The 21882-nt window shown below is 42.8% G+C and overlaps 1 protein-coding gene across 3 annotated transcripts in view; it reads left to right on the forward strand.

Annotated features, from left to right (window-relative positions):
- The window catches only part of LOC126336264 (E3 ubiquitin-protein ligase CHIP), a 150771-nt gene that overhangs the window by 29281 nt on the left and 99608 nt on the right, over positions 1 to 21882 (forward strand). For all 3 annotated transcript variants that reach the window (XR_007564934.1, XR_007564935.1, XM_049999763.1), the window contains exons 2-3: positions 4256 to 4454; positions 4541 to 4668. Coding sequence is in view for 1 of the 3 variants with exons in the window: in XM_049999763.1 (XP_049855720.1) it covers positions 4256 to 4454; positions 4541 to 4668 (327 nt within the window). In the remaining 2 variants the exon portion in view is untranslated. The remainder of the gene's footprint in view (positions 1 to 4255; positions 4455 to 4540; positions 4669 to 21882) is intronic.

The raw sequence follows: 21882 nt of genomic DNA on the forward strand, positions 1-21882 counted from the left end.
GCACGTACTTCGATGCGAGATGCCTTTAATAGGTTCCACAACGAAACATTGTCTCGAAATTTGGTAGAAAATCCGAATAAATTCTGGTTGTGTGTAAAGCACACAAGCGGCAAGACGCAGTCAATACCTTCGCTGCGCAGTGCCGATGGTACTGTTACCGACGACTGTGCCGCTAAAGCAGAGTTATTGAACGCAGTTTTCCGAAATTCCTTTACCAGGGAAGACAAATGGAATGTTTCAGAATTTGAAACATGAACAGCTGCTAGCGTGAGTTTCTTAGAAGTAGATACCTTAGGGGTTGCGAAGCAACTCAAATCGCTTGATATGGGCAAGTCTTCAGGTCCAGATTGTATACCGATTAGGTTCCTTTCAGATTACGCTGATACTATAGCTCCCTACTTAGCACTCATATACAACCGCTCGCTCACCAATAGATCTGTACCTACAGATTGGAAAATTGCGCAGGTCGCACCAGTGTTTAAGAAGGCTTGTAGGAGTAATCCATCTAACTACAGACCTATATCATTGACGTCGGTTTGCAGTAGGGTTTTGGAGCATATACTGTATTCAAACATTATGAATCAACTCGAAGGGAACGATCTATTGATACGTAATCAGCATGGTTTCGGAAAACATTGTTCTTGCGCAACGCAGCTAGCTCTTTATTCGCACGAAGTAATGGCCGCTATCGACAGGGGATCTCAAGTTGTTTCCGTATTTCTAGATTTCCGGAAAGTTTTAGACACCATTCCTCACAAGCGACTTCTAGTCAAGCTGCGGGCCTATGGGGTATTGTCTCAGTTGTGTGACTGGATTTGTGATTTCCTGTCAGGAAGGTCGCAGTTCGTAGTAATAGATGGCAAATCATCAAGTAAAACTGAAGTGATATCAGGTGTTCCCCAGGGAAGTGTCCTGGGACCTCTGCTGTTCCTGATCTATATAAATGACCTGGGTAACAATCTGAGCAGTTCTCTTAGGTTGTTCGCAAATGATGCTGTACTTTACTGTCTAGTAAGGTCATCCGAAGACCAGTATCAGTTGCAAAGCGATTTAGAAGAGTTTGCTGTATGGTGTGGCAGGTGGCAGTTGACGCTAAATAATGAAAAGTGTGAGGTGATCCACACGAGTTCCAAAAGAAATCCGTTGGAATTCAATTACTCGATAAATAGTTGAATTGACAGCCTTGAGAATTGTACTAAGTACCTCAGTGTAAAAATTACATAGATAATATGGTGGGGAAGGCGAGCCAAAGGTTTAGTTTCATTGGCAGGACACTTAGAAGATGCAACAAGTCCACTAAAGAGACAGCTTACACTACACCCGTTCGTCCTCTGTTAGAATATTGCTGCGCGGTGTGGGATCCTTACCAGATGGGATTGACGGAGGACATCGAAAGGGTGCAATAAAGGGCAGCTCGTTTTGTATTATCACGTAATAGGGGAGAGAGTGTGGCAGATATGATACGCGAATTGGGATGGAAGTCATTAAAGCAAAGATGTTTTTCGTCGCGGCGAGATCTATTTACGAAATTTCAGTCACCAACTTTCTCTACATAGGTAGGAATGATCACCAAAATAAAATAAGAGAAATCAGAGCTTGAACAGAAAGGTGTAGGTGTTTGTTTTTCCCACGCACAGTTCGGGAGTAGAATTGTATAGAGATAGTATGATTGTCGTTTGATGAACCCTCTGCCAAGCATTTAAATGTGAATTGCAGAGTAGTCATGTAGATGTAGATGTAGAATGTATTGTTAAAATTTGAGCAATTTGCTGCAGTTATTTATTGTTTGGATTTCACCTCATACTGGATTTAGTGTGTAGAAGTAGGGTAACTCTGAACCTCTTATATCTTGGAAACGGATAAAGATATCAAGAAAATTTTCAAGATTGTTCGATATCAGGATCTTAGGAATATAATGTAAAAATTACAGCTAGTGCTGTGTGTGACTGTCTCGGAATCCTCGGCTGAATTTTGGTCTGTGGGTGATGGCAAAAATATAGTATAAAAACCCTTTTTGTGGTGTTTTACTGTTGCTCCACTTGCCTAGGAAAGAGGTCGTGTTTAATATCATACTTTATCCCTGTATTAGAGGATAATAACAGTAACTCAATACTTTTGATGGATATTCAAATGCACACACGAAATCGCCATCTCCAGCAGCTCAGGCCTACATCTCACGCACACGTGACCGCCAACCCCTGCAGCTCGGGCTAGGCACGACTTGCCATGGGTGGCAGTCGTGAGTTTGTGAGGTGAAGTATGCTTGCTTGTGTGTATGAATGGTGTGTGTTTCTCTTTTGCTGAAGGCTGTGGCCGAAAGCTTTGTGTAAGTGTCTTTTGATTGTGCCTGTCTGCAACTTAACAAGTATTCTCTATGGTGAGTAGCAATTTAGCTTTTCCTGCGTTGTTGATAGTGTTGGGTGGCAAGTTAATTTGCAAGATCTGTATAATATTTTCCTGTTCTGTGCCACTTGTAAATCTCAGACTATAAGATGATAGTGATCTGTAGGTATTTTAAAGGAACATATTGATGTAGACTGAAACGTTTGCGATCAGGCAATTTGCATCAAAATTAGACCTGTATTAGACTATGGTAACATTGGTTTCCGTTTATTGATTTGATTTATTGCTACTTGTGGAAAATATCATTTTATACCAAAAACATTTTGATTCAGATCTATTTCTGTAAGGAGTACAAGGTATCTTCATGACAATTGGTACAAATTTCAAAGATTTGCATATTGAAGTTGATTTGGACAAGAATATAAATATTCAATTTTTATTTAGTTACAGTGAAATATTTTGAAAGAATTTGTAAGTATCTAACATGACTGTACTTAATGTTTAAAATTAAAATAAAATAACAGACCATTAGAGTGATTGTTACAGAAAAACTCATCCCCTAAAATAAAGAATAAAAACAAGCCATAAATGCATCAACCAGAAAAGGGCATATTTTTCTCCCAGTAGTGCTTTCAGGGATTCGAAAAATCAGGCAGTCCTAGTGTTAGGCACTGGAACTGTGATGCTCTAAACTCGTTCACTGAAACTGAAATGCAGCTGCTGTACAAAAAACTGACCGTGGCAGACTTCAGTGCTCTGCACATAGGCAGGTGATAAAATGTGAAACCAATGTAGTCCAGTATCATTGCAAGTGAGACCCTGTCAACCAGTAGAAGAATAAATTATTTCTCAAATGAGCACCATATTCTTCCAAGAATACAAAGAGGACTTAATTTCCTCTGGTGCTTGCAATGTTTCAATATTAGGAACTTTATAACTAATTCTACCAAATGTATTGTTCACACTGTTTGGATGGCAATTGACAATCACATGTAACACATTTCTTCACTCATAACTTGTAACACACTGCTGAAACATTAATATCAGTAAAATATGAAGTTTCTTATATTAGAACACTGTTTAGCGTATTCCTTTAATATAATTTTTGTAGTTTTAGACGTGTTACACGTGGCAGGTTATCCATGTTTTATGTCAGCATAATGCCATTTTAATAGGTTAAGAAAGTTTATGCATCTGCTGTATTTACTATTCTTCAAATTGGGTTCTATAGCAGTTTTTAGTTGGCATCCTTTCCTATCGTCATCCAAATGTTTGCACTCCATAGCCAGCTGGAACCAAAATTATGGATTTGTTGTCCTCGTCAACTGGCAGAACCACAGTGAAAGGATTGCTGATGAGTGAACTCAGTTCTGTTCTTGTCAAAAGCTTGTGGTTTACGTTTTAAAGGATCCTACTCAGTCCATACACCTGATATCTTTATATTCTTTCCGTATAATGAATCTTTTCATTGTTTCATGAAATATATGTATTAAAAAGTCGAATCAGGAAAAGACGGATTGCTACTTACTGTAAGGAAGACATTTAAGACATTCACATATAGTTTTCGGTCACAGCACACAGTCACATGCACGAACACCAACTTCAGCATCTAGGACAGAGATACTGGAGTTGGCAGTCATGTATATGTGCGTGTACGCCTCTTTTACTTGACACGTCTTCTTTATGGTAAGTAGGAATCTTTCTTTTCCTACATCATTGATATTCCTGTCTGGAGTTTCCATTGAAGAGTAGAATTAGCATTTCTCTGTAATGATTTTCTATTCGGTGACTTATGCTGTTTCTTGAAGTAAACTTACAAATAAGCCAGTGTTTTCTAACAGTTAGTACTTTTTTGAAGGAGAGCAGCCTATATTTTTATCTCCTAAATTTTTGTTGTTTAAATATATTTCAGATAAAAAATCCAAATGTGCCGACTTACTTCACAAACAGAGCTCTTTGCCACCTCAAGACAAAAAGGTGGGAGGAAGCGTGCCAGGACTGCCGAAGAGCGCTTGACATGGATCCAAATTTAGTCAAAGGACATTTTTTTCTGGGGCAAGCTTTATTAGAAATGGATAATTATGATGAAGCAATAAAACATTTACAGAGAGGTTGGGTTGCAGTTGTGTTAGTAATTAATTATACGGCCCACTACATCTTCAACTTCTATTTGACATTTGGTAATACTCTGTTTCAGCAAATGATCTAGCTAAGGAACAGAAATTAAATTTTGGTGATGACATTGCAAGTCAGCTAAGGGCAGCCCGGAAAAAAAGGTGGAATGTACAAGAAGAAAAACGAATTGCACAAGAGATAGAACTACAGGTAAGCTTATCACAGATTTGATATTTCAATTTTGTTGTAGTATTATCAGTTGCATAGTATATGGATGTTGATATAAACAATTTTCGGTAAATATTTGAAATTGTAGTAGAACATAGTTTAATTTCATTGCACGAAGGAGCCTTACTACGTTCACACATCCAGTCTTTCCCTTTGACTGTGTGAAGCAAGCATCTGTGGTGCAAAGGATTAGTCTGATTGTACTGGGAGACTGATGGTGTGAATGGAATAACAAGGTTTCCGATGTGAAGAAATAACACACCAGATGCTCTTTCTTTTCTTTTCTTTTTTTTAACACTAGTAGTGTGCTATTTTCTTACATTGGCACTCTTCAGAAACAGTTGCTGTAAATTATGAACAAATATCGAAATGACATGATTGATTATTTGTTAGGTGGAGACGTGTGAGAGGGAATGCTGACGTACCATATTTACTCGAATCTAAGCCGCACCTGAAAAATGAGACTCGAAATCAAGGAAAAAAACTTTTCCCGAATCTGAGCCGCACCAGAAATTTGAGACTCGAAATTCAAGGGGGGAGAAAAGTTTTAGGCTGCACCTCCAAATCGAAACAAAGTTGGTCCATTGTAATATGAGACACAATTTAGGTCAAATGAATGACGATACAGCTACAGTTGTTTGATTCGAGTGATAAGCTTAGCAGTTAAGTTTTGAGCTTCGTCTGGTTTGAAATGATTGCATATTTTTCTTTGATCTGATAAGTGCTGTTCTCTTTGTTATATGTGTTTACGACACACTACGCTCAAAATGCATTACTGTACTGTGTCATGCATTGTGTGTCGCATTCTGATAATGAGTGTTTACGGCCTGTCGCGGCATGGCTTGCTTTTGTGACGCTACCGCACTTAAAATTAATAAAAAAAAGAGGAATCATCTCATTAGCAAAACAATAGCAAGAGAATGCTATTTTTTGTTACTTACACTGCTGCTTTCTTTGATAATGTTCAACAAGAACCAAATAATAAACTGTGTATGATAGAAGATGTTCTGAACGAGAGTTTGGCGAAAATTATTCTCCATTTGAAAATCTTTGCAGATGCCTCTTTAGTACATTACATTCTGCGCAGAAATTAGTCACCTTAGATTTAAAAATCTAGTCAATTGCCGTGCTTCATTTCTGACTGTTTGACTATTAGGCATAAGAATAATACGAATATAAACATGACGTGATATGTATCCCCCCCATGAACCATGGACCTTGCCGTTGGTGGGGAGGCTTGCGTGCCTCAGCGGTACAGATGGCTGTACTATAGGTGCAACCACAACGGAGTGGTATCTGTTGAGAGGCCAGACAAACATGTGGTTCCTGAAGAGGGGCAGCAGCCTTTTCAGTAGTTGCAGGGGCAACAGTCTGGACGATTGACTGATCTAGCCTTGCAACATTAACCAAAACGGCCTTGCTGTGCTGGTACTGTGAATGACTGAAAGCAAGGGGAAACTACAGCCGTAATGTTTCCCGAGGACATGCAGCTTTACTGTATGATTAAATGATGATGGCGTCCTCTTGGGTAAAATATTCCGGAGGTAAAATAGTCCCCCATTCGGATCTCCAGGCGGGGATTACTCAAGAGGATGTCGTTATCAGGAGAAAGAAAACTGGCGTTCTACGGATCGCAGCATGGAATGTCAGACCCCTTAATAGGGCAGGTAGGCTACGGATCGCAGCGTGGAATGTCAGACCCCTTAATAGGGCAGGTAGGTTAGAAAATTTAAAAAGGGAAATGGATAGGTTAAAGTTAGATATAGTGGGAATTAGTGAAGTTCGCTGGCAGGAGGAACAAGACTTCTGGTCAGGTGACTACAGGGTTATAAACACAAAATCAAATAGGGGTAATGCAGGAGTAGGTTTAATAATGAATAGGAAAATAGGAGTGCGGGTAAGCTACTACAAACAGCATAGTGAACGCATTATTGTGGCAAAGATAGATATGAAGCCCACACCTACTACAGTAGTACAAGTTTATATGCCAACTAGCTCTGCAAATGACGAAGAAATTGAAGAAATGTACGATGAAATAAAAGAAATTATTCAGATAGTGAAGGGAGACGAAAATTTAATAGTAATGGGTGACTGGAATTCGAGTGTAGGAAAAGGGAGAGAAGGAAACATAGTAGGTGGATATGGATTGGAACTAAGAAATGAAAAAATTTTGCACAGGGCACAACTTAATCATAGCTAACACTTGGTTTAAGAAACATGAAAGAAGGTTGTATACATGGAAGAACCCTGGAGATACTAAAAGGTATCAGATAGATTATATAATGGTAAGACAGAGATTTAGGAACCAGGTTTTAAGTTGTAAAGCATTTCCAGGGGCAGATGTGGACTCTGACCACAATCTGTTGGTTATGAACTGTAGATTAAAACTGAAGAAACCGCAAAAAGGTGGAAATTTAAGGAGATGGGACCTGGGTAAACTGACCAAACCAGACGTTGTAGAGAGCTTCAAGGAGAGCATTAGGGAACGATTGACAAGAATGATGGAAAGAAATACAGTAGAAGAAGAATGGGTAGCTTTGAGAGACGAAATATTGAAGGTAGCAGAGGATCAAGTAGGTAAAAAGACGACGGCTAGTAGAAATCCTTGGGTAACAGAAGAAATATTGAATTTAATTGATGAAAGGAGAAAATATAAAAATGCAGTAAATGAAGCAGGCAAAAAGGAATACAAACGTCTCAAAAATGAGATCGACAGGAAGTGCAACATGGCTAAACAGGGATGGCTAGAGGACAAATGTAAGAATGTAGAAGTTTATCTCACTAGGGGTAAGATAGATACTGCCTACAGGAAAATTAAAGAGACCTTTGGAGAGAAGAGAACTATGTGTATGAATATCAAGAGCTCAGATGGCAACCCAGTTCTAAGCAAAGAAGGGAAAGCAGAAAGGTGGAAGGAGTATATAGAAGGTTTATACAAGGGCGATGTACTTGAGGACAATATTATGGAAATGGAAGAGGATGTAGATGAAGACGAAATGGGAGATACGATACTGCGTGAAGAGTTTGACAGAGCACTGAAAGACCTGAGTCGAAACAGGGCCCCCGGAGTAGACAACATTCTATTAAAACTACTGACGGCCTTGGGAGAGCCAGTCATGACAAAACTCTACCAGCTGGTGAGCAAGATGTATGAGACAGGCGAAATACCCTCAGACTTCAAGAAGAATATAATTATTCCAATCCCAAAGAAAGCAGGTGCTGACAGATGTGAAAATTACCGAACTATCAATTTAATAAGTCACAGCTGCAAAATATTAACGCGAATTCTTTACAGACGAATGGAATAACTGGTAGATGCGGACCGCGGGGAGGATCAGTTTGGATTCCGTAGAAATGTTGGAACACGTGAGGCAATATGACCTTACGACTTATCTTAGAAGAAAGATTAAGAAAAGGCAAACCTACGTTTCTAGCATTTGTAGACTTAGAGAAAGCTTTTGACAATGTTGACTGGAATACTCTTTTTCAGATTCTAAAGGTGGCAGGGGTAAAATACAGGGAGCGAAAGGCTTTTTACAATTTGTACAGAAACCAGATGGCAGTTATTAGAGTCGAGGGGCATGAAAGGGAAGCAGTAGTTGGGAAAGGAGTGAGACAGGGTTGTAGCCTCTCCCCGATGTTATTCAATCTGTATATTGAGCAAGCAGTAAAGGAAGCAAAAGAAAAATTTGGAGTAGGTATTAAAATTTATGGAGAAGAAGTAAAAACTTTGACGTTCGCCGATGACATTGTAATTCTGTCAGAGACGGCGATGGACTTGGAAGAGCAGTTGAACAGAATGGACAGTGTCTTGAAAGGAGGATATAAGATGAACATCAACAAAAGCAAAACGAGGATAATGGAATGTAGTCAAATTAAATCGGGTGATGCTGAGGGAATTAGATTAGGAAATGAGACACTTAAAGTAGTAAAGGAGTTTTGCTATTCAGGAATTAAAATAACTGATGATGGTCGAAGTAGAGAGGATATAAAATGTAGACTTGCAATGGCAAGGAAAGCGTTTCTGAAGAAGAGAAATTTGTTAACATCTAATATAGATTTATGTATCAGGAAGTCGTTTCTGAAAGTATTTGTTTGGAGTGTAGCCATGTATGGAAGTGAAACATTGACGATAACTAGTTTGGACAAGAAGAGAATAGAAGCTTTCAAAATGTGGTGCTACAGAAGAATACTGAAGATAAGGTGGATAGATCACGTAACTAATGAGGAGGTATTGAATAGGATTGGGGAGAAGAGAAGTTTGTGGTACAACTTGACCAGAAGAAGGGATCGGTTGGTAGGACATGTCCTGAGGCATCAAGGGATTACAAATTTAGCATTGGAAGGCAGCGTGGAAGGTAAAAATTGTAGAGGGAGACCGAGAGATGAGTACACTAAGCAGATTCAGAAGGATGTAGGTTGCAGTAGGCACTGGGAGATGAAGCAGCTTGCACAGGATAGAGTAGCATGGAGAGCTGCGTCAAACCAATCTCAGGACTGAAGACAACAACAACAACAACATGATATGTATATTGTTCCGCGTTTGCTGTTGTCTCAACTAGTTTCGTAGTTTATTAGGCAGACAGGATTTAAGTGAGATAACAGCAAACATGAAAGAATACATGGAAAAATGTTTATATTCGTATTACCGGTACTCTTATGGTGAAGAGAATACTGCATGTGATTCACAATTCATAAAAGTTCCTATTAACAACCACATCATTTCACAGGTAGGGAAAAATTCAGAACGTAGAGTTGGCCATATTGACAAACAGCCCAAACAGACTTGCCAGTCGGATTTTCATAGTACATTGAAATGCTGCTACATTTGAAGATGAACAATACGGAATTCGTGTTTACTTCGTTGTATAATGTATGAAAATGCAGTGGTAGAAACTCGGGGCGGAGAAAAAAAAGCTCGTTTTCCACCTTTTTTTAAAGTTTATTTACTGATGCAGAGGTTTTGGTGCCAGTATTTATCTTTGTGGCTGCAAAGCATGCCTGTGTAGCGCTACATATATCCGACGGCAGAAGTTAGTTGTGTTGACACCTACCAACATTTTTCAGGACTTCCGCTTACGTTGCACCCAATTCTAAGCCGCAGGCAGTTTTTTGGATTACAAAAACCGGAAAAAAAGTGCGGCTTAGATTCGAGTAAATACGGTAATCGCTGCTCCGTGTTACTAACAGAAACTATAATGTTTATCATCATCATGCAATTTTGACACTACAACTGCTAGGGAGCTAGTGTTTGCAAAAATTAAAAAAACTGGGTAGTCACATAAAGTGTTCCGGACAATTCCGATATGTGACAAAACTGAGTGATGGAGCCATTGTACACCTTTTAATGTGCCACTTACAAGCAGTTACCATTCTTAGCAAAGTGCTTATCACAGTGTGTGAACATGCCTCATTTTTCTTTCAGTACCTCCTCTAAGGAGGACAAGCAGGTTGCTAGCTTATTGATGTACAGAATATATAATAATAAATCAATTTTTAAATATACAGCACAAAAATGGGCAGTATATTTACAGTGGGAAGCTGATATTTTTATAGATCGGTACTTCAGTACCTTTGCCAGTGATATAACAATACTTTTTTCGGTATGCTGATGGCCAATAATGATATTTTTTTAAATACCGATATATCGGGTTCACAGTATTTTTAAAAAACATCAACAGTCCTAGTATAGTGCTATCTAATGGGCATTCCTATTAAAACAGCAGCATTTTTATTTACGTGAAGTTCATGAATGGTCACTTTCTGGCTTATCAGATGAGTATAATTAATTGTGTAGTAGAATGAAATGCAATAATCCATCATTTTAAAAACCTCGGGAGCAAAATCGAGACTTATCTATGAGCAGATATAAATATAACAGTTCACATACTCCATCTTCATTGTGATAGTATATTATTGTTTTTATGTCTCAATAATTGTTACAGATTGTTAGTATTTGTGTTGCTAGTGTATAATTTTGTATCCTTCAAACATTATGTAATTTTATCAGAAACAGTACCTAGATATGGCCATACAAAAACTTTTTCTGGTTGTTATTCTTTTGTGTCTCTGTTTAAAGATATTTTATCTACAAGATTGATTGGTTTTCTTCTTGCATAATGTGTCCTCTAAGCTTTTAGGTTAACTTGGTATTTATAGTCAGGATTCAGAGAAGATCTAGTTCTTTTTCAATTTTTTCTTTTTCCAGTGATAAGTTGATCGGTCAGTGTATCACAGAATGAAAACAACATTTCGTCGATCATTCCACAATATGGGAGTAGCTCGGGAGGATCTTTGGTAAAGAAGAATCTAATTTTTCTATGGCAGGAGGTGGCTATAGAGAATGTGTGGCTGACCTTAGCAGCTGTCTCTCTGTACGAACACGGATCCACAATGTTTGTGGCTACAGCACCTAATGCTACGTTTGGTCCACCAGAGACCTCACATTGGGTGAGCAATTGGTTGGTACTCACTGGGTCCCCAGCTGGTACTGCTGTTGTTGTTTACCCTTCCTCATGCCAGGTCCTCTCTTCTATCCTCATCTTGTCTGCTAGTTACTGCTTAGTCATTTCTGATACTGCAACAGACTCTTTTGACTCTCTTTATGCGAGAATGTCTTTTCTTTCTTTTTCTTGTTCAGACTTTTGAGTTTCTTCCTTCATTTTGGTAATCAAGGTCTTCTTTTTTGCCTCTGTTCCTGACTACTGTGGGTTCCCGAAGGACAGCTCACAGGTTTCATGAACGGTGGGTGAGTAACTTGTAGCTCCCACTGTGTGGGTTGGCAGGTAGAGCTGGTGCGTACCATCGATAAAGTCCAGGCTGAGGGAGCTGTAATTGCCTGAGCTGTTGGTATCTTCCCAATCACTAGTTGATTCTTCCGTCTGGAGTTCGGGAGATGTGACACAGAGGCGTCCACACACAGTACGCAGTACAGCATATCATGTTGTATTACGAGATAAGAGTTTCCTATTCGCAAAAGTTTTTATTGTCTCTGTAGCAGTGATCATTTGCGCCCATTGCATATTATGCTTGCTGCTGCCAGTCTTTCATTCATTATCATTTCTCTCGCAAACAAATGAAATATTGAGACATTGTATCGCTCACGATAAATATTGTAGGTGTGTCGAATTGGTCTGAGAGATTACTGTCGTTACTATTCAGAACTTACATTTTGATTTCTGGATTACAATTGAAGATACAAAGAAATGTCTACACTGGCTTATGGTGAGACTTAACCCTATACTATAGTGTCAGCATAGTTATTTTCAGATTGGAAGATTAACTGTTTTTCATTTCACAATAAAAAATCTGTGTGGCATAGCTTGTATTTGCAGCTAACGGTGTGGCAGCATTGATAGTCACTGTCAATGGCAAGTTTAATCGTCTTTTTCCTACAAACTACACTCCTGGAAATGGAAAAAAGAACACATTGACACCGGTGTGTCAGACCCACCATACTTGCTCCGGACACTGCGAGAGGGCTGTACAAGCAATGATCACACGCACGGCACAGCGGACACACCAGGAGCCGCGGTGTTGGCTGTCGAATGGCGCTAGCTGCGCAGCATTTGTGCACCGCCGCCGTCAGTGTCAGCCAGTTTGCCGTGGCATACGGAGCTCCATCGCAGTCTCTAACACTGGTAGCATGCCGCGACAGCGTGGATGTGAACCGTATGTGCAGTTGATGGACTTTGAGCGAGGGCGTACAGTGGGCATGCAGGAGGCCGGGTGGACGTACCGCCGAATTGCTCAACACGTGGGGCGTGAGGTCTCCACAGTACATCGATATTGTCGCCAGTGGTCGGCGGAAGGTGCACGTGCCCGTCGAGCTGGGACCGGACCGCAGCGACGCACGGATGCACGCCAAGACCGTAGGATCCTACGCAGTGTCGTAGGGGACTGCACCGCCACTTCCCAGCAAATTAGGGACACTGTTGATCCTGGGGTATCGGCGAGGACCATTCGCAACCGTTTCCATGAAGCTGGGCTACGGTCCCGCACACCATTAGGCCGTCTTCCGCTCTCGCCCCAACATCGTGCAGCCCGCCTCCAGTGGTGTCGCGACAAGCGTGAATGGAGGGACGAATGGAGACGTGTCGTCTTCAGCGATGAGAGTCGCTTCTGCCTTGGTGCCAATGATGGTCGTATGCGTGTTTGGCACCGTGCAGGTGAGCGCCACAATCAGGACTGCATACTACCGAGGCACACAGGGCCAACACCCGGCATCATGGTGTGGGAAGCGATCTCCTACACTGGCCGTACACCTCTGGTGATCGTCGAGGGGACACTGAATAGTGCACGGTTCATCCAAACCGTCATCGAACCCATCGTTCTACCATTCCTAGACCGGCAAGGGAACTTGCTGTTCCAACAGGACGATGCACGTCCGCATGTGTCCCGTGCCACCCAACGTGCTCTAGAAGGTGTAAGTCAACTACCCTGGCCAGCAAGATCTCCGGATCTGTCCCCCATTGAGCATGTTTGGGACTGGATGAAGCGTCGTCTCACACGGTCTGCACGTCCAGCACGAACGCTGGTCCAACTGAGGCGCCAGGTGGAAATGGCATGGCAAGCCGTTCCACAGGACTACATCCAGCATCTCTACGATCGTCTCCATGGGAGAATAGCAGCCTGCATTGCTGCGAAAGGTGGATATACTGTACTAGTGCCGACATTGTGCATGCTCTGTTGCCTGTGTCTATGTGCCTGTGGTTCTGTCATTGTGATCATGTGATGTATCTGACCCCAGGAATGCGTCAATAAAGTTTCCCCTTCCTGGGACAATGAATTCACGGTGTTCTTATTTCAATTTCCAGGAGTGTGTTTCAAAATTTTATCCGTGCCAACCGTTACCTGTACAGTCGAGTGAGCATTGCTTCGTGCTGTACAATATGCCAGCCACTTATTGGAATATCATTTAATTTAAGAATAGAGAAGTATTTTGTAACAGAATGTGTTTATCATTGTTTACGTCATGCTTGAGGAATGCTCAGAAATGAGGTGAGGTGCAATGACAGGGTAAAATACTTCTCATCACTCTCCAGCAGTAGTTGTTAACTGTAACTGGGGCACAAAAAGTTTGTTTACGAAAATGGATATGTGTAAAATTGCTAGGTAAGCTCTATTGAAATCCATGTTTTCTCCCTTGTCCAAATACCAGCTTCGTCATTCTGTCTGTAGCACATGCAAATGGAAACTTTAGTATCAGTGAAGACCATAAAAGGCTAAAGGGGAGATTCCATGTTCAGTCAGTATGGGCATCAACAAAAACTTCCATTACAAATAGTTCACTATTTCTATTCTGTAACAAAATCTTTAGAATACACGAAATCCCAGAACCTTGAAACAAGAAAGTACTAAATCGTGTGCTGTAAGTAGTACAGTCTCTCTTAGAGACAAAGTCAAAAAATCATTTATTTACTGCAATATTACTGCTAAATGCTTTTACATCATCTGTCAGACAAGCTCACTCCTGAATGGAGAGCACTCGTGTGTGTGTATATATATATATATATATATATATATATATATTAAAAATAAAGATTCCAAGACTTACCAAGCGGGAAAGCGCCGGCAGACAGGCACATGAACAAAACACACAAACACACACACAGAATTACAAGCTTTCGCAACTGGCAGTTGCTTCGTCAGGAAGGAAGGAAGGAGAGGGAAAAATGAAAGGGTGTGGGTTTTAAGGGAGAGGGTAAGGAGTCATTCCAATCCCGGGAGCGGAAAGACTTCCCTTAGGGGAAAAAAAAAAAAAAAAAAAAAAAAAAAAAAAAAAAAAAAAAAAAAAGGACAGGTATACACTCGCACACACACACACACACATATCCATCCGCACATACACAGACACAAGCAGACATATTTAAAGGCAAAGAGTTAAGGGCAGAGATGTCAGTCGAGGCGGAAGTACAGAGGCAAAGAAGTTGTTGAAAGACAGGTGAGGTATGAGCGGCGGCAACTTGAAATTAGCGGAGGTTGAGGCCTGGCGGATATCGAGAAGAGAGGATATACTGAAGGGCGAGTTCCCATCTCCGGAGTTCGGATAGGTTGGTGTTGGTGGGAAGTATCCAGATAACTCGGACGGTGTAACACTGTGCCAAGATGTGCTGGCCGTGCATCAAGGCATGTTTAGCCACAGGGTGATCCTCATTACCAACAAACACTGTCTGCCTGTGTCCATTCATGCGAATGGACAGTTTGTTGCTGGTCATTCCCACATAGAAAGCATCACAGTGCAGGCAGGTCAGTTGGTAAATCACGTGGGTGCTTTCACATGTGGCTCTCCCTTTGATTGTGTACACCTTCCGGGTTACAGGACTGGAGTAGGTGGTGGTGGGAGGGTGCATAGGACAGGTTTTACACCGGGGGCGGTTGCAAGGGTAGGAGCCAGAGGGTAGGGGAGGTGGTTTGGGGATTTCATAGGGATGAACCAAGAGGTTACGAAGGTTAGGTGGACGGCGGAAAGACACTCTTGGTGGAGTGGGGAGGATTTCATGAAGGATGGATCTCATTTCGGGGCAGGATTTTAGGAAGTCGTATCCCTGCTGGAGAGCCACATTCAAGGTCTGATCCAGTCCTGGGAAGTATTCTGTTACAAGTGGGGCACTTTTGGGGTTCTTCTGTGAGAGGTTCTGGGTTTGAGGGGATGAGGAAGTGGCTCTGGTTATCTGCTTCTGTACCAGGTTGGGAGGGTAGTTGCGGGATGCGAAAGCTGTTTTCAGGTTGTTGGTGTAATGGTCGAGGGATTCAGGACTGGAGCAGATTCGTTTGCCACGAAGGCCTAGGCTGTAGGGAAGGGACCGTTTGATATGGAATGGGTGGCAGCTGTCATAATGGAGGTACTGTTGCTTGTTGGTGGGTTTGATGTGGACGGATGTGTGCAGCTGGCCATTGGACAGATGGAGGTCAACATCTAGGAAAGTGGCATGGGATTTGGAGTAGGACCAGGTGAATCTGATGGAACCAAAGGAGTTGAGGTTGGAGAGGAAATTCTGGAGTTGTTCTTCACTGTGAGTCCAGATCATGAAGATGTCGTCAATAAATCTGTACCAAACTTTGGGTTGGCAGGCTTGGGTAACCAAGAAGGCTTCCTCTAAGCGACCCATAAATAGGTTGGCATACGAGGGGGCCATCCTGGTACCCATGGCTGTTCCCTTTGATTGTTGGTATGTCTGGCCTTCAAAAGTGAAGAAGTTGTGGGTCAGGATGAAGCTGGCTAAGGTGACGAGGAAAGAGGTTTTAGGTAGGGTGGCAGGTGATCGGCGTGAAAGGAAGTGCTCCATTGCAGCGAGGCCCTGGACGTGCGGGATATTTGTGTATAGGGAAGTGGCATCAATGGTTACCAGGATGGTTTCTGGGGGTAACAGACTGGGTACGGATTCCAGGCGTTTGAGAAAGTGGTTGGTGTCTTTGATGAAGGATGGGAGACTGCATGTAATGGGTTGAAGGTGTTGATCTACGTAGGCAGAGATGCGTTCTGTGGGGGCTTGGTAACCAGCTACAATGGGGCGGCCAGGATGTTTGGGTTTGTGAATTTTAGGAAGTAGGTAGAAGGTGGGAGTGCGAGGTGACGGTGGGGTGAGGAGTTTGATGGAGTCAGGTGAAAGGTTTTGTAGGGGGCCTAAGGTTCTGAGGATTCCTTGAAGCTCCGCCTGGACATCAGGAATGGGATTACTTCGGCAAACTTTGTATGTAGAGTTGTCTGAAAGCTGACGCAGTCCCTCAGCCACATACTCCCGACGATCAAGTACCACAGTCGTGGAACCCTTGTCAGCCGGAAGAATGATGATGGATCGGTCAGCTTTCAGATCACGGATAGCCTGGGATTCGGCTGTGGTGATGTTGGGAGTAGGATTAAGGTTTTTCAAGAAAGATTGAGAGGCAAGGCTGGAAGTGAGAAATTCCTGGAAGGTTTGGAGAGGGTGATTTTGAGGAAGAGGAGGTGGGTCCCGCTGTGATGGAGGACGGAACTGTTGCAGGCAGGGTTCAATTTGGATAGTGTCTTGGGGAGTTGGATCATTAGGAGTGGGATCAGGATTGTTTTTCTTCGTGGCAAAGTGATATTTCCAGCAGAGACTACGAGTGTAGGACAGTAAATCCTTGACAAGGGCAGTTTGGTTGAACCTGGGAGTGGGGCTGAAGGTGAGGCCTTTGGATAGGACAGAGGTTTCGGATTGGGAGAGGGGTTTGGAGGAAAGGTTAACTACTGAATTGGGGTGTTGTGGTTCCAGATTGTGTTGACTAGAATTTTGAGGTGTTGGGGGGAGTGGAGCTGGAAGTGGGAGATTGAGTAGATGGGAGAGACTGGGTCTGTGTGCAATGAGAGGAGGTTGAGGTTTGTTGGAAAGGTTGTGGAGGGTGAGTGAGTTGCCTTTCCGGAGGTGGGAAACCAGGAGATTGGATAGTTTTTTGAGGTGGAGGGTGGCATGTTGTTCTAATTTGCGGTTGGCCTGTAGGAGGATGCTATGTACAGCCGGTGTGGATGCGGGAGAGGAAAGATTGAGGACTTTGATTTGGGATAGGAGTTGACGGGTGTGTTCATTGGCCGAGTCGATGTATAGGTGGAGGGTTAGGCGGGTGAGGGCTATGGATTGTGCTGTTTGGAACTGGCATAAGGACTGATGGAAAGAAGGATTGCAGCCAGAGATGGGAACTTTAAGTGTGAGGCCTTTGGGAGTAATGCCAAATGTCAGACAAGCCTGAGTAAATAAAATATGGGAGCGTAATCTGGCTAGGGTGAAGGCATGTTTGCGGAGGGAATGTAAATAAAATTTAATGGGGTCGTTGTAGGGATGTTGTGAGGTCGACATGGTATTGGTAGGTGGAAAGGGTAATATGAGGTTAAAGTGAAAGTAAAGAGAGATTTATATAGGGAGAGATAAAGGTGTGAAAAAAGTCGAAAAAGTGTTGGTTTGAGATGAGCTATGTTGATCATGTGCTGAACTTAGGTTGATGAACAACAATGGGTGCAAAGGTTGGGTAGTTATGTTGTCTCCAGATCACGTTAAAGGGTGGGGAAATTCAAGAAAATTTAGAGAAATTCAAGAAAATTTCGACAAAAAAATTTTTCGAAAAAAGTTTCGAAAAAATGATTTGCGAAAAAATAAAATTCGAAAAAAATTTTTGAATAAAATCTCGAAGAATATGTGTGTGAATGTATTCAAAGGACTGGTTATGTACTGGCAGGTTATGATAATGAGGCTAACAATTGTTTGATGAAGAAATAATAACGTGTAAACCTGTGGGAAGCTGCTAGAAAATGATCGGTTTTGTGGGAAAAACGGGAATGGAAATAAAACGAAAGTTGTCGAAAAAAACTGAGATGGTTGTGTAATGGGTGAAAGGAACTGAAGCTGTGAAATAGTATTCACGAGTTTACACGAAATGTTTGTAAACTTGGAACAATGGATTTTATAGCAGCGGTTATGTTGAAAGCGTTGAAAATTTTAGGTTATGGTTTGGAAGTAAATTATGTATTATTGAGTATAATTAGGCAGGATAAAATGTATGGTAGATTACGGAAAAATGGAAGATGAATACAAAGTGGAACTTCTTGTACAAACGAAAAGAGAAAGTAAGACGATAGAGAAGATTTCGAAATGCAACAGAGACAATAACAAACGTAATTGTTGGGTTCAAATTAATGACGATGTAAATAAAACAGAAAGAAACTTCCACATGGGAAAAATATATTAAAAATAAAGATTCCAAGACTTACCAAGCGGGAAAGCGCCGGCAGACAGGCACATGAACAAAACACACAAACACACACACAGAATTACAAGCTTTCGCAACTGGCAGTTGCTTCGTCAGGAAGGAAGGAAGGAGAGGGAAAAATGAAAGGGTGTGGGTTTTAAGGGAGAGGGTAAGGAGTCATTCCAATCCCGGGAGCGGAAAGACTTCCCTTAGGGGAAAAAAAAAAAAAAAAAAGGACAGGTATACACTCGCACACACACACACACATATCCATCCGCACATACACAGACACAAGCAGACATATTTAAAGGCAAAGAGTTAAGGGCAGAGATGTCAGTCGAGGCGGAAGTACAGAGGCAAAGAAGTTGTTGAAAGACAGGTGAGGTATGAGCGGCGGCAACTTGAAATTAGCGGAGGTTGAGGCCTGGCGGATATCGAGAAGAGAGGATATACTGAAGGGCGAGTTCCCATCTCCGGAGTTCGGATAGGTTGGTGTTGGTGGGAAGTATCCAGATAACTCGGACGGTGTAACACTGTGCCAAGATGTGCTGGCCGTGCATCAAGGCATGTTTAGCCACAGGGTGATCCTCATTACCAACAAACACTGTCTGCCTGTGTCCATTCATGCGAATGGACAGTTTGTTGCTGGTCATTCCCACATAGAAAGCATCACAGTGCAGGCAGGTCAGTTGGTAAATCACGTGGGTGCTTTCACATGTGGCTCTCCCTTTGATTGTGTACACCTTCCGGGTTACAGGACTGGAGTAGGTGGTGGTGGGAGGGTGCATAGGACAGGTTTTACACCGGGGGCGGTTGCAAGGGTAGGAGCCAGAGGGTAGGGGAGGTGGTTTGGGGATTTCATAGGGATGAACCAAGAGGTTACGAAGGTTAGGTGGACGGCGGAAAGACACTCTTGGTGGAGTGGGGAGGATTTCATGAAGGATGGATCTCATTTCGGGGCAGGGTTTTAGGAAGTCGTATCCCTGCTGGAGAGCCACATTCAAGGTCTGATCCAGTCCTGGGAAGTATTCTGTTACAAGTGGGGCACTTTTGGGGTTCTTCTGTGAGAGGTTCTGGGTTTGAGGGGATGAGGAAGTGGCTCTGGTTATCTGCTTCTGTACCAGGTTGGGAGGGTAGTTGCGGGATGCGAAAGCTGTTTTCAGGTTGTTGGTGTAATGGTCGAGGGATTCAGGACTGGAGCAGATTCGTTTGCCACGAAGGCCTAGGCTGTAGGGAAGGGACCGTTTGATATGGAATGGGTGGCAGCTGTCATAATGGAGGTACTGTTGCTTGTTGGTGGGTTTGATGTGGACGGATGTGTGCAGCTGGCCATTGGACAGATGGAGGTCAACATCTAGGAAAGTGGCATGGGATTTGGAGTAGGACCAGGTGAATCTGATGGAACCAAAGGAGTTGAGGTTGGAGAGGAAATTCTGGAGTTGTTCTTCACTGTGAGTCCAGATCATGAAGATGTCGTCAATAAATCTGTACCAAACTTTGGGTTGGCAGGCTTGGGTAACCAAGAAGGCTTCCTCTAAGCGACCCATAAATAGGTTGGCATACGAGGGGGCCATCCTGGTACCCATGGCTGTTCCCTTTGATTGTTGGTATGTCTGGCCTTCAAAAGTGAAGAAGTTGTGGGTCAGGATGAAGCTGGCTAAGGTGACGAGGAAAGAGGTTTTAGGTAGGGTGGCAGGTGATCGGCGTGAAAGGAAGTGCTCCATTGCAGCGAGGCCCTGGACGTGCGGGATATTTGTGTATAGGGAAGTGGCATCAATGGTTACCAGGATGGTTTCTGGGGGTAACAGACTGGGTACGGATTCCAGGCGTTTGAGAAAGTGGTTGGTGTCTTTGATGAAGGATGGGAGACTGCATGTAATGGGTTGAAGGTGTTGATCTACGTAGGCAGAGATGCGTTCTGTGGGGGCTTGGTAACCAGCTACAATGGGGCGGCCAGGATGTTTGGGTTTGTGAATTTTAGGAAGTAGGTAGAAGGTGGGAGTGCGAGGTGACGGTGGGGTGAGGAGTTTGATGGAGTCAGGTGAAAGGTTTTGTAGGGGGCCTAAGGTTCTGAGGATTCCTTGAAGCTCCGCCTGGACATCAGGAATGGGATTACTTCGGCAAACTTTGTATGTAGAGTTGTCTGAAAGCTGACGCAGTCCCTCAGCCACATACTCCCGACGATCAAGTACCACAGTCGTGGAACCCTTGTCAGCCGGAAGAATGATGATGGATCGGTCAGCTTTCAGATCACGGATAGCCTGGGATTCGGCTGTGGTGATGTTGGGAGTAGGATTAAGGTTTTTCAAGAAAGATTGAGAGGCAAGGCTGGAAGTGAGAAATTCCTGGAAGGTTTGGAGAGGGTGATTTTGAGGAAGAGGAGGTGGGTCCCGCTGTGATGGAGGACGGAACTGTTGCAGGCAGGGTTCAATTTGGATAGTGTCTTGGGGAGTTGGATCATTAGGAGTGGGATCAGGATTGTTTTTCTTCGTGGCAAAGTGATATTTCCAGCAGAGACTACGAGTGTAGGACAGTAAATCCTTGACAAGGGCAGTTTGGTTGAACCTGGGAGTGGGGCTGAAGGTGAGGCCTTTGGATAGGACAGAGGTTTCGGATTGGGAGAGGGGTTTGGAGGAAAGGTTAACTACTGAATTGGGGTGTTGTGGTTCCAGATTGTGTTGACTAGAATTTTGAGGTGTTGGGGGGAGTGGAGCTGGAAGTGGGAGATTGAGTAGATGGGAGAGACTGGGTCTGTGTGCAATGAGAGGAGGTTGAGGTTTGTTGGAAAGGTTGTGGAGGGTGAGTGAGTTGCCTTTCCGGAGGTGGGAAACCAGGAGATTGGATAGTTTTTTGAGGTGGAGGGTGGCATGTTGTTCTAATTTGCGGTTGGCCTGTAGGAGGATGCTATGTACAGCCGGTGTGGATGCGGGAGAGGAAAGATTGAGGACTTTGATTTGGGATAGGAGTTGACGGGTGTGTTCATTGGCCGAGTCGATGTATAGGTGGAGGGTTAGGCGGGTGAGGGCTATGGATTGTGCTGTTTGGAACTGGCATAAGGACTGATGGAAAGAAGGATTGCAGCCAGAGATGGGAACTTTAAGTGTGAGGCCTTTGGGAGTAATGCCAAATGTCAGACAAGCCTGAGTAAATAAAATATGGGAGCGTAATCTGGCTAGGGTGAAGGCATGTTTGCGGAGGGAATGTAAATAAAATTTAATGGGGTCGTTGTAGGGATGTTGTGAGGTCGACATGGTATTGGTAGGTGGAAAGGGTAATATGAGGTTAAAGTGAAAGTAAAGAGAGATTTATATAGGGAGAGATAAAGGTGTGAAAAAAGTCGAAAAAGTGTTGGTTTGAGATGAGCTATGTTGATCATGTGCTGAACTTAGGTTGATGAACAACAATGGGTGCAAAGGTTGGGTAGTTATGTTGTCTCCAGATCACGTTAAAGGGTGGGGAAATTCAAGAAAATTTCGAGAAATTCAAGAAAATTTC

This window comes from Schistocerca gregaria, chromosome 2, assembly GCF_023897955.1.
Source record: "Schistocerca gregaria isolate iqSchGreg1 chromosome 2, iqSchGreg1.2, whole genome shotgun sequence".
NCBI classification, from domain to species: domain Eukaryota; kingdom Metazoa; phylum Arthropoda; class Insecta; order Orthoptera; family Acrididae; genus Schistocerca; species Schistocerca gregaria.